Here is a 13,265-nt window from a genome sequence, read left to right as displayed (position 1 = left end):
CTGTACATCACCTCAGTTAATCCTCACAGTCGCTCTCTGAAAGACATGTTAGTATTTACCAATTCTAAAGATGAGGAACCACGGTTCAAGGAGATTAGCTACTGCATCCATGGTCACACAAGTAGTAAATGGCAGAATCAGGATCCAAACCCAAGTCTGTTAAACTCCAAAGTCCACATTCTTAGTTGCTAAGCAACAGGGACTTTTTTTGCATAAGACTGAATCTGAATTAGTGGGGAGGAAAGATTAAGTACAGTCAGGAGAGTTTTGAAAAGAGAAACTACTTTCATTCATGGACTCGAGTTAGAGCAGGGCCTCTGCTGGAGGCTGTTTTCGCTGCCAGGGGATAGCTGGCAATGTCTGGAACTATTTTTGATTGTCACAACTTGGGATTTGCTATGGGTCTCTACTGAACAGGGGTTAGGGATGCTGCTAAATACCCTATGCTCCCCCACCCCCAGCCAAGAATCTTCTGGCCCAAAATGTCGACATTGCTGAGGTTGAGAAAACCTGCGTTGGAGGGACTTTGTTGATATATTAAATCCCCTAGGATCAACTGGCAACGGAGAGAGGAGTAAGAAACATCAGGAGACTGACAAAAGCAAGTACAGTGGAGCCTGCATTCTATCTCATTTTGGATGCAGAGTGTTTTAAATCAGTTTCACCTTACTCTGAACCTGACACCATTTCCCCTAAGATCTACCCCGCTTATACTCCACATATTCTCCATACAGGAGAAGCTGTATTTAACAGCCAATGGCATGAAAAAGCCTTAATTAGTAATTCAAATAGACCTCAAGCTTTCCAGGTTGACAAAGAAGTGAGAAAGAGGCATCTGTTATTTCAGCTGAAGAAAGGTCGATAGGAGGCTCCTTTTTATTTTTTGCACCTGAATTTGAAAAGGGACTTGAAAGGTTGCAGAATTAGTTACAAAAGTGAAAGTGGTTTTTAAGAAAGTGATTTTCTGCTTCATGAAGGTATACAACAAGTAGAAGAAACACTATGAATGAACATGAGAGACAAAAAAGAACTCAAAGAATACTGCCAGTACGGCAATAAAAAAGAAAAAAAATCAACAACTTATATCATCCCTTAATCATAAGGAATTCTCATGAAAGGAGAGTAAAATAATACTTTGATCATGAAATTATAGATTCCTTAGGTCAGGCACCACTTCTTTTGTGCTGAATTCTCTACAGTTGAAACTGTCACACACACACAGGGGTGGTTTTAAAATCAATGTGACTGCATAAACAACTCAATGGCACTACATCTCTCCGCAAGGAACTGCAGGAGAAGCACTAATCACTTCTCCCTCCCGACTCAAGGGGAAAATGGAAGACACAGGCTGAAGCTTGAATAAGTGATGCCAAAACAACTGGCAATACAGGGAAGTCGAGATAGAGTTAGAGAAATATACAAGGGTACGTCAAAAAGTTCATAGAAAACGGAATTAAAAGATACAGTAATTTAGGTGCAAACACATGCTTAGTTTTGTCACAATATTTATTTTCCAACAACTTTTTGAGGACCCCCTCATATAAAGTGAAGCAAATACAAATGAGAAGACAAGACTCAGAAGTCTCAGTTCTACAAAGAGGCTTTACTTTATTTTGAAAAACTAAATACTGAATTCTTGTGTTTAGTTCTACTCCCTCCCTAAACCACACTAAGATAATAGAAAAGTTATTATTATTTTTATATGTACACTGAGGAAAAAAGAATGGAATCAGAGGCTGAAAAGCAGGTAAGCCAAGTGTTAACTGCCCTATGGAATCCTAAACCAAAAGTAGGGACAACCAAAAGGCAAACAGACTTACATCCCAGAGACCCAAAGACCCCAGAGAAACTGGTGACAGAGGAATAAAGGCAGAGCCTTAAAAAACAAGGAAACTATGGAAAGCCTAGAAACAGACCCTCCAATCTCATCCCCCACCTCCGTAAAGACTTGAGGCTTAATCTCTTTCTTATACAGCGTCCACGGATTGGAAGACACCAGGTTCAGCTGAAGAAAAGGGTACTGAACTCAAAACAGGGGGGTCAACTGAAAATTCTACACTGAATGTTGAGATGGCCCAGGGCTCTAAGAGCTCAGTTCCCAGACACAAGTGGGAAATTAAAACTGCCTTCTTGGCAATCAAACCATCCAAGATAGAAGCAATACCAACGTCAGAGCTTCCCCAAGGACCCAGTCCAGTCAGTTCACCCTGACTACTGAAGCTCGCAGCTGACATGGAACTTTTTAGCGTTTCACTGTAGAATGTGAGCAGGCAGCTGAGGATTATCCTTTAAGGAAAATACCTAATAAGAAAGACCAAACAAGCACTGTAGAGGAAACAGAAGCATACAGAGAGAAGAAAATTCCAAAAACAATCCAGCAATACTAGTCCCAGAGAGCTCAATGGGAAATGAAAAGATAATGCATCATGAAACAACAGAAAAAGGAACACATAGAGAACAATGAAAGAGTTCTTAGCAATTAAGATCCAATTCACAAGCCTCTTCAAGCAGCCTGACTTCGTGGCCCACTTCTGTGTAGACATGTAAAATAATTTTGTGTTTAAAGACTGATTTAAGGGCCAGCACTGTGGTGCAGCAGGTTAAGCTGGTACCTGCAGTACCAGCATCCAATATGGGCACCAGTTCAAGTCCCAGCTACTTCACTTCCAATCCCACTCCCTGCAAGTGCACCTGGGTAAGATGATTAGGGGAAGATGGTCCAAGTCCCTGGGTCCCTGCACCCACGCGGGACCAGAAGAAGCTCCTGGCTCCTGACTGCAGCCTTGACCAGCACGGTTTGTTGTGGCCATTTGGGGAGTGAACCAGCAGATGGAAGATCTCTGTCCCTCTCTCTGTGTAACTCTTTCAAATAAATAAATAAATCTTTGAAAAAAAATCCTCAAATGGCTGCAACGACTAGGTCTGGGCCAGGCTAAAGCCAGGAGCCAGGAGCTTCTTCTGGTCTCCCACATGGGTGGCAGGGCCCAAGCACTTGGGCCAACTTCTGCTGCCTTCCCAGGAGCATTAGCAAGAATCTGGATCATAGAGCAACCGGGACTTGAACTGGCACTCCCTGATATGGGATGCTGGCATCACAAGTGGCGGGTTAACCCACTGGTCCCTGTAAAAGAATTCTTATCACCTCATTTTTTTTTTTTTTAACTTGCTGCCTTACTTTTTCTATCTCTCCCTGATAAAACTAAATGCCTTGAGTTATAGACATCTCTTATTTGTCTTTGCATCCCTGGTGCCTAGTGCTGGGGTGAAAGAGACAAGAAGAGCTGGGGGACTACTAGCCACCAGTATAAACAGCAGTCTGAGGTAGCTCTTCAAGCAAACAGCTGCTGCACCAAGTCAAGAGAATATATGAGGGCACTTCAAAAAGTTTGTGGAAAATGGAATGAAAAGCTGAGTTTATTTTGATGCCAAAAAACTGAAATCCATGCATGATTTTTTATACTACACATACGCCATGACCTTTTAGAAAACCTCTCCTATATTCAGGGTGGAGAACAGAAGCATTAAAACTTCTAGGGCAATGACAGTCCCAGCAGAACCCCACACCTCTACTTTCTTTCTCAATTCCAGGGCTCCCTTGACCTCATACTGATCTGATTCATGTGGTTTCCACAAACACTCCTTTCTGTGGGACTTGGGCTTTTCCAAACACAGTTTCTAAATACAACCGAGGCAGAGAATCCCAGAGTTCTTTGGGGGAGTACTGTGCTCTGGCTTCAAAAACATTCCTGGAGCATCAGTCAGAAAATGAAAACCACTTATGCTGTGGCTTACAAACCGGTCGGCTCATTATGAAGGAAAATACGAGGAAAAGAACGCTCACTAGGGTTGCTCTCTGATGAGCAGCTGTGGGAAGCAGCCCCTGGCACAGAATGCCACATCAGGGAAATCAAAGGCCCTCAACAGGGGGAGAGGCAGAGGGGCAGCTGGCCACTTATGGTGGGATTCTGGGCCTCTTGCCCAAAGGTATCTTTGTTTGGGAACACCTGGGCCCTGTCCCCTTGGATCATCAAGGTTCAAAAGTACTTAAATTATCAACTCTTGGGTAATACTGGTCCTCCAAAAAGTACTCATGGGCATGAGGAGCAGATGCAAGATAAGAAAGGCACTGAAAACTTTATCCTTGGCTTCCTTTTTCCAGTGTTCATAAATAATTTATATTGCCTACAAGGTTGCTGAAAGAAGAGGCCCTTCCCTTTCTTTTTTTTTTTACAGGCAGAGTGGACAGTGAGAGAGAGAGAGAGACAGAGAGAAAGGTCTTCCTTTTGAGGTTGGTTCACCCTCCAATGGCCACCACGGCTGGCGCACCGCGCTGATTTGAAGCCAGGAGCCAGAGGAAAGCAAAGGTACAGGAGCCAGGTGCTTATCCTGGTCTCCCAGATAGGGTGCAGGGCCCAAGCACTTGGGCCATCCTCCACTGCACTCCCTGGCCACAGCAGAGAGCTGGCCTGGAAGAGGGGCAACCGGGACAGAATCCGGCGCCTCGACCGGGACTAAAACCCGGTATGCCGGCGCCGCAAGGCGGAGGATTAGCCTATTGAGCTGCGGCGCCGGCTCCCTGCCTTTCTGAAGAGCAAATAAGGGCAAAGCTCCCACAAGAAGCTCTCCTTTGTCCTCATCTTAACCCCTCTGAGAGACAGTAGTCTCCCAATGCAGTAAGTAGCCTCGCAAAGCTGGCACACAGCAGTCCCAACTTCTTACTTGATGAATCCAGTAACCCATGAAGGCTGATCAAACCTGCTGTTTGACCCAGGACTTTCCTAGTTTTGGCACTGAAAGTCTTATCTCCTAGGCAAACCAGGACAGTTAGTCACCCTCATCCCCGTGGTGTCTTCCTCAGACCAGTCCTGAGTTCACTGGAGGGTGAAATGAACTTGCAATTCTATTCTCTGAACTTTCTAGGCTTATGGAAGCTACAAACTCACTCCACTCTTAAGTATAGTCTGATATTTCAAGAAGTCTCCAACCACCCTACCCCTTGGATATATAGATCTGAGTACATGGAAAGTATGGAGGTATCAGGGACACAGAGGTTTGGGGTATCCCCCCAGGTTCATATAGCTAGTGCTTAAGACAGGTTAGAATCTAGGTTGCCTGGGGCCGGTGCTGAGGTGGAGCAGGTAAAGCCACCGCCTGCAGTGCCGGCATCCCATATGGATACTGGTTCAAGTCCTGCTGCTTCTCTTCTGATCCAGCTCTCTGCTATGGCCTGGGAAAGCAATAGAAGATGGCCCAAGGACCTGCACCCGTGTGGGAGACCCAGAAGAAGCTCCTGGCTCCTGGTTTCGGATTGGTGCAGCTCCGTACATTGCAGCCAACTGGGGAGTGAACCAGCGGATGCAAGACCTTTCTCTCTCTCTCTGCCTCTCCTTCTCTCTCTGCGTAACTAATGACTTTCATAAAAATAAATAAATCTTTAAAAAAAAGGAATCTAGGTTGCCTAATTCAGGAGACTCTGGTCTGGATCAGGGTTTTTCAGTCTCAGTACTGTTGCCATTCTGGGCCAGATAATTGCTGGTAGTGAGGGGTGATCCTGTGCATCGCAGGGTTTTAGCAGCATCCTGGCCTTTATTTTCCAGATGCAAATGGCATCCTCTCATTCTTCCAGATTAACAACCAAAAATGTCTGCAGACACTGAGAAATACCTTGGAGAAAAAAAAATCACGTGGTTTGAGAATCATTGTAGCAGACTGTTCTGCCTTCTCTAGAACTTTCTGGAGTTCTCTCTCTCTCTCTTTTTTTCCCATGTTCTTCTAGATGAAAACATCAAATTTTTATTCTGACCCTGGACAGACGGTAAGAGTGCACCAGTTCACCTCATGGCAGAGGACACCACACTCAGTCAATTCTCAGTTTGAACAACGGTGGGAAGACATCATGCTTTGTGTTCACTGTGGCCTTGCCATACTGGTAACAGGGCTGCCAACACTGAACTGCCTGGAGACTGCAGCCATTGGTACTGGCCCAGCCCTCTCAGACCACAGCAGCAAGTTCCAGGGTTTCTTCCTCACTCCAACACAGCTTACGCCCTCTCACTCATTTCTTAAGTGATAGTGTATGAAAACATCTAGGACTTTGGGTAAAAGCTAACAGATTCCAGACACTATTTTTCCTTTCTGTGTTGAGTCCCACTACAGAAGTGGCACGCTGGACTTGAGTAGGTCTGAGGTTTGCTGACTGTCCAACCTACTCCTCCCCAGAAACAGCCACAAATAGCAGAGGCCCAACATGCTTATGGGGAAATAAAAGGATTCATATAATGACATGTGTCATTTTCTATCTTAGTCAATTCTCTGCCAGGAGAAAGGAAAATAGCTCTTCATGGTGCCTAGAAGATGCTCTAAAAATAAATAGAAGTAAAATATTAAAAAGACAAGGTTCAAAAACTCATCCAGTCTGAAAATGGTTCACACTGACATGCTTCTATTTTTAAAAAGCCTTAACTTCATTTGAGAGAAACGAAAACTTGGGAGCTGAACCAAAGAGTACCATCTATCAACTTGACGTCAGTAGAAGAGTCACAGAGTAGAAATTCAAAACAAACTGAGCATCACTGGAGACCAGGCAGTTGAATATTCTACCCTATTTACTTGCCTAACAGTTGCCAAGACACAACAGCCACGCCTAGGCCTCTGGATCAAAAACATGGAATTCTCTGACCCCAAATGCCTGTGAGGCATGTCACCACTGCCTGTTCTTCCTGTGAATAAAATGAAACAAAGCACAGAAGGTGGGAGGGAAAGGGAAGGGAAAGGAAGGGAAGGAAAGAAAGGAGGAAGAAGGGAGGAAGTAAGGCAGGGAGGTGAGGAGGAGGAAGCAGGCAGGCAGGAAAGGAATAAACAAGTAAACACAGGAAATCAATTTCACCTCCAAACAGGATGGGCCAACCCCGGAGAATGACACAGAGGGCTGGCGCAGACCTGGAGAACAAGTCCCTAAAAGGCATTAGCTGTACAGTTGACGTATATCCTGCATGGCAGCAGGAATTTCATTGGTGAGCCTATGTGTCAGTGCATGTTTGTTTTAATTACAATTAGCAAAACATGCTTGGGAGAAACCACCACCACCACCTCTCGGTGCATGTGAAACACGCATCAGCCACAGGCCTCATGTGAATGAGGAGCCAGGCCGTGCAGAGCAGTGTGTTTTCTTCTCCAAGCCTGCAGCCTGCCTTTTTAACTGAGGCTTGGCCTTTAAAAAACCCAGGAAGCTAGTGCAAAGCTCGCTGTGCCTGAACCGGTCCCTCACATTAGGGGCACTTAGGACTCCACTTCACTCTTGTGGTCAAACCGGTAGGTCAACCTAAGATTGCATGCAAAACATCGAACAATAAATCCTTTCCAACAGGTACATGTTAATAGTGCAATGCAGTTCATATTCCTTGCCATTAGTTTGGGGCCCCTCATTTATTGCCAAAGGGGTCAGTTGGGCTGGTGACCTCGGCCTTGACTGATCTCTAACAATTATGCCCCAAATGAAGCCAGGGTCAATTTGCTTAGCTGAGAAGTGGTCTTATTTTGAGAAAGTATTTTTTTTTTTTTGGCTCACTTAGTTTTGAAAGAAGAGTTTGAAAAAAGAGATGGGTGGGGTCACCCCCAGTGGGGATCATGCACTGTCCTCAACCTCAGCTCAGCTCTGTTGCTGACGTGACTGTGGCTCAAGTTGCCAAATGCTGCTTCCCTCCTGCTTGTTCCAAAGCCAAGCCACCCATGTGATTTACCGAGTAGAGCTCGTTCAGGACCTTCATCAAATCATCCTGGAGTTGCTGGCCAACTTCTTTACTCTGCAAGGAAAAAGGAATGAAGGTTAATTGGGAAACAGAAGGAGGGAGGAGCGGGCAACAAAGGCAAGAGCAGCCCGGGCTCTACAAATAACACAGACTCAATTAAGGCCCATTATTTAACCCAGCAAATCAGATAACCACTGCGATCAGACCCAATTATGGTCAGATTACTCAAAGAGTTTTAATAAAATGAAATGTGCCCTTTCTATAGCCTAGGAAAGGCAATCGTGTGGAGGGAAAATGGGTTGTAGTCTTTGATTTTTCAATTGGTCCCCAAAGAGCAGGCCTGAAAACCACATCCTACCTAGCAACTGTTGTTAGGTGGAATAGGCTTTCTCAGATAGTTGTAATCAAACACTCCAGAAGACTGCCAAGGAAAGTAAGAGGTATAATAGGATGTGATGGGGAAAAAATATATAAACATCCAAGAACTTCAAAGCCTCTAAATAAGAAACTCCAAGCAAGAAGGAACTACATTTCTTATTCGATGTTTATTCCAACCTCTCCAGGCAGTGGTATCTTAATAATGATTGCTTGTGAGATTAGCTAATGTTACTTGATCTGATAAAATATGTGAAGGGGTCTCCAACTGGCTAATCCCCCAGTAGTAGTGGCTCTCAGGGTCTTTGCTGCTGCTGCCCCAGGCTGGCATCTAACTACACAGAACAGTAGAAGCAGAGAAAGAGGAAGCAGGAAGGAAATAACACATCTTCTACACGGAGTCCTACATGCCAAGCCCAAGAGGGCAGGGGATAAAGCCGGTTGGCATCCCTGGGTCACTGAGAGAGGACGCTCTTGTTTTATCTTTCGCCAGCTCCTTCTAGTTCTCTACTACTAAAAATCCATACACCAGCTACGCAGAGCCCAGCTCCCGGGCAGAGAATGGAAGAGGGCTTTCGTGTCAGAAGCACAATCATTTCAGATCTTTTTTTTTTTTTTTTTTTTTAAAGCTGCATATAGCTTGCCCTTAAAAATATTTTTTCTGGTTACAAAAGTAATACTTATTTATAGTATTAAATAAGGAAGCCATAGAAAGCCTCAAAAAAGAAAACAAAAGTAACCTTTAATTCCCACCACTAAGAGATCATCCCCAGTATATTTTGTCATGTATTTTGTTAATTTCTGCTCTCATTATTAATTTTTATGAAATTGGGATTGCATTGTTAGTAGTGTTTTGTGGTTTATTCATTGAAACATATGTTGTGACCATTTTCCACATGGTATTATCCTTCTATAACAGTATAACACATTTTACCAATACACCTCCTATTCTTGGACATTTACTTTGTTTCCAAATTTTTCTGATTAAAAAGTGCTACATTCAACAATCTTAAACACAATCTATGCTCCCATCTTTCATTATTTTCTCTTAGTGGTGATGTTGCTGGACCAAAGACTTTTCATTTACATTATCCAACTGCCCCCGAGAAAAACTGTGCCAATTAAAAATACCGCCAGCAGCATATAAAGATGCTTATTTTACCCTTCCTAGGTCTTGACAATTTGATGTGTATCCTGTCATCATAATATGCAGTTCCTCGATTTTTAGTGCACCTGAACATTTTTAAAACCTTGCCAGGCACTGTACCACAGTCTTTTTAAAAATATGCATCACAGTGCTACGTGATTATATAATCCTTTGGACAATCTGGGTCTCTGTTTTCCTTTCCATAAAATTAAAGTCTTCAGCTAAAACACTCCTCCAGTCTTGCCAACCCTTGCATTCTATGATTCCATGTGCTCCTTTGCCTGGCTCCTTGAGTGCGTGTCAGATGAAAGCATCCTTTCAGTGTATGGATGGTGGGCTGCACATCACAGCCCAGAAGATAATGAGCAAGTTCTCCTCAGGGACCCAGACGCACTACAAAACGTCGGCTTCAGGGCACCTTCTCGCTGTCTCTCACGCAGTGGCCTCCACCACGGGACGAGGCCACAGCGGGGAATGCCGCTCATCTGCAATCTCCCGCACCAGCCACTCCTTCCACTGTGAGGAAGGCCGAATTCCACCGAAGTAGCAGAGGCCCAAGGAGGTGAAGCAAGGCAAAATGACTCACCACCACCCCAGTCAGCAACAGGGTGAGGAAGTGACCGCGAGTATCACTTCCCACCGCCCTGCCCTCCAGCCTCCCGTCTTCTCTTACCACCTCCTTGTGTGTAAACGGCAGAGGTTAAAGGAGAAGGCTGTTCCTCTACCCTGTTGCTTACCCAGGACTTAAATCACTTAGCCCCAGTGTGTGAGGAGGAGGGGAGGAGAGAGGGAAAACGTAAGCAATAAAACAGCAATTCAGCCCAGGCAGATGTTTCCTTTCCCCACACTGATTAGTTGGGAGGACCACTCAACTATGACCCCTGTTTATTTGAACAGGCTGTTGAAGGGATTTGACTTGCCGCTTGGTGTGGCTGAGGGCTGGGCTGGGAATATGTGTAGCTAGAGCAATTAAAATGTATGAGAGAGCCCCCAGCAACTCTGACACAAGGACGGGGAGGACAGAAAATTTTGTCAGTGTCTCTCCTGCCACAGCCACAGATGATAAACAGTGTCACTGGTTCTCTATTTCAGAACCTTCACTATGTGCCTTTGGGGGAGAGCTCAGCCCCAGCATGGCTTCCTGCTGGCTACCGCAGGGGGATGGACAGGGCTGGGAAGCTGCAAAGTGGCCCCACCCAAAGACAAGAGGGACATTTATTCCCAGGAACAACAAAACCTGATGCGGCCCAGGACTTGACAATGAAGACCGGAGAGCCCTTCCGTTCCCTACAAAAAAGCAAGGGGTTTCTAGGCAGGGAAGCAAAAGGATTTACAGAGCAGCCTTTGTGCACAAATATACAGCCTACATCTCTTTTCTTTAACATTTCTTGGAAGAGAATGAGTCATCTAAACATTGCAGGAAACCAAATAGAAGTCGGGGAAAATATTACTTTGGGCAAAGTTTTTCTCTTAAATGTTTGCATAGTAATCTTTGCCTGGAAAAAAAAGATCCCTAAATTTAGATTAGAGATGTGGCACAGTTAACAAGGCTAGTTCTGTGGGGTAGGAAGTGCAATGGCCTGCACAGGCCTGGATCTTTTATTTTGAAACTCACCACAACCATTCGGCCAGAGTGTGTTTCCGGGGACCCCACTCTGCCTGATGCCAAGGCGGGGCTGATCATAAGAAATGGGAGTGCAATAGCTCCTCCCTGATGTGCACTTACAAAATACATAGAGAATCTTCCTTTTCCAACAGATAGCAGCACCAGACAACAGAACTGAAACACACAGCGTTATGTCCCCAAGACATAATGTTCAAAACCCTCCTTGCTCACTGAAAGGATAGAGCAGCAAAAATGTATGGAAACGCTAGGCTACGTGGTCTGGGCTAGCTTGTCCACTCAACTTTGGATCTTCCTAATTATATTTGCTGGTTTTATCCATTAGCTTTCCCAAAGAACATCCATTTTGAAGGGCTTTAAAGCAGTGTTCATCAGGGAGATTACCTACTACCTGATTTTCTAGTTATTCACATCAGCATTACTGTGCTTTCCAAGTGGGAGGTGAGGAATGGGGGGGGGGCTGTTGTTTATTGGCTATCTGGACAACAAAGCTGTATTATTTGACAAGCACAAAATTACCCCTATTTTTATGAAAGAAGGAAAGAAAAAAAAAAAAAGAGGAAGGCACGTCTCTGCTATGTGGTGAGAGCTAATTTCATCCCCTCCCCAAAGCTGAGCCTGTCAGCAGGTAGAAACAGTTGGGTCATTTTGTTCTCTGCCATTCAGCCTGTGTCAGCAGTTTTCCAAAAAGGATCCAATTTTCAAGGGCATATATCTCATTCACCAGTGCTGGCATCCCCTCCCAGCTCAACGATACTTCAGAGACCAACTGTTGAAAAAAAAAAATGGCAGTTTACAATTGAATTTAGGTTTATGGATTTCAGAGGAAAGGGACTTGAACCTTATATTAAGCTCTGGCAGCAGGAGAAGCGCTACCAGACAGAGTGACAATTTCAGGAGCACTGGCTCACCACTTCAAAGACTCCAGGTTTCATGAGCTAGGGCTTGGGAGGAGACGCTCTTGGAGGGGAGGATAGGGCTAAAAGCACCAGGGCCTAGGAGATGGTGGGCACTGTATCTGGGCTTTCCCCCATCCCAACTCAGTGCACCAAAATAGGGGGTGCAGTTCATTGTCAAGGATGGAGAGGTTCAGAGGGGGTGATTCCCATAGGTCAAAGGTCAGGAATGATTTCGGATTTCTCCTGAACCACTACTTGCATTTATGCAAACAAGGTTCTTTCTGTTCAATATAGAACACCCTTGGATGGCTCTAGGAAGGGGGAGCTCCGGTGAGGACATTATGGTCCATGGAGGCCAACATCATATAAAGTACAATATGCTGAACTGTATACAAAGAGAGGTAAGCTGGGAGCTACCACAAGGCTTTTTTTTTTTTTTTTTTTTTTTTTTTTTGACAGGCAGAGTAGACAGTGAGAGAGAGAGAGAGAGAGAAAGGTCTTCCTTTTGCTGTTGGTTCACCCTCCAATGGCTGCCACGGCCGGCGCGCTGAGGCCAGTGCACCGCGCTGATCTGAAGCCAGGAGCCAGGTGTTTATCCTGGTCTCCCACAGGGTGCAGGGCCCAAGCACTTGGGCCATCCTCCACTGCACTCCCGGGCCACAGCAGAGAGCTGGCCTGGAAGGGGGACAACTGGGACAGAATCCGGCGCCCTGACCGGGACTAGAACCCGGTGTGTCGGCGCCGCTAGGTGGAGGATTAGCCTATTGAGCCACGGTGACAGCCACCACCAGGCTTTTACCCTCTGAAGAGTAGATCAGGATGTTTAAAAAAAACCAAATTTTTATTGCAACCCAGTGTAGGATGTGCCTACAGTAAAAGTACTTACATGGAATGCAACGCCACTGCCTTCCCAGTGGAAGGCATGCAATCTGATATTTCTTATTCTTTTCTATTTTTCATTTGGTCATAACTCACTAAAATTATTTTGTTACTCATTAATGAGTCAGTATACACACGTCTTAAAAGAACGGGGTACGTACAAAAGAATTTAATTTGAATTAACGAAGAAAATAATGGCTTTCAGACTGTAGCCCACCAACCAGGACAGGAGCGAAACAACTTGCCTCTTGAGGTAACTGATCAGGGGCTCTAAAGCAGGTTCAATTACTGGATTCTGGCAAGAGAGGAAATGGCTAGATTACAGGGGATGAGCAGTGAAAAGCCCACTGGCAAGTATTTATGGAATATCTATTATTTGTCAGATACTTGTGGATTGAATACAAAACAGACAGCTTAAAAGTTAAGAATCCGCTGAGAAAAATGGACCTTAATCTGATGTCAGCCTGTCTGAACACAATTCTTCCACTCTCAAAGGGATTCATGGAAATGGGATTCAGTTAGTTTCCGAGTCCATGATCAATTCTTTTCCCTTTCATAACTCAAAGGTTTCCACACTATAACCTAACCCTAGG

At 44.9% G+C, this 13,265-nt stretch overlaps 1 protein-coding gene across 11 annotated transcripts in view; it reads right to left on the bottom strand.

Moving 5' to 3' along the window:
• Nucleotides 1-13,265, bottom strand: part of SRGAP2 (SLIT-ROBO Rho GTPase activating protein 2) — a 286,141-nt gene that overhangs the window by 81,847 nt on the left and 191,029 nt on the right. For all 11 annotated transcript variants that reach the window (XM_017347830.3, XM_051821257.2, XM_051821256.2 and 8 more), the window contains one exon: nt 7,740-7,802. In XM_017347830.3, coding sequence (XP_017203319.2) covers nt 7,740-7,802 — 63 coding nt within the window. The remainder of the gene's footprint in view (nt 1-7,739; nt 7,803-13,265) is intronic.

The sequence above is a fragment of the Oryctolagus cuniculus genome, chromosome 13, assembly GCF_964237555.1.
Source record: "Oryctolagus cuniculus chromosome 13, mOryCun1.1, whole genome shotgun sequence".
In the NCBI taxonomy this organism is placed as follows: domain Eukaryota; kingdom Metazoa; phylum Chordata; class Mammalia; order Lagomorpha; family Leporidae; genus Oryctolagus; species Oryctolagus cuniculus.
This window is presented reverse-complemented; position numbering and strand designations above follow the sequence as displayed.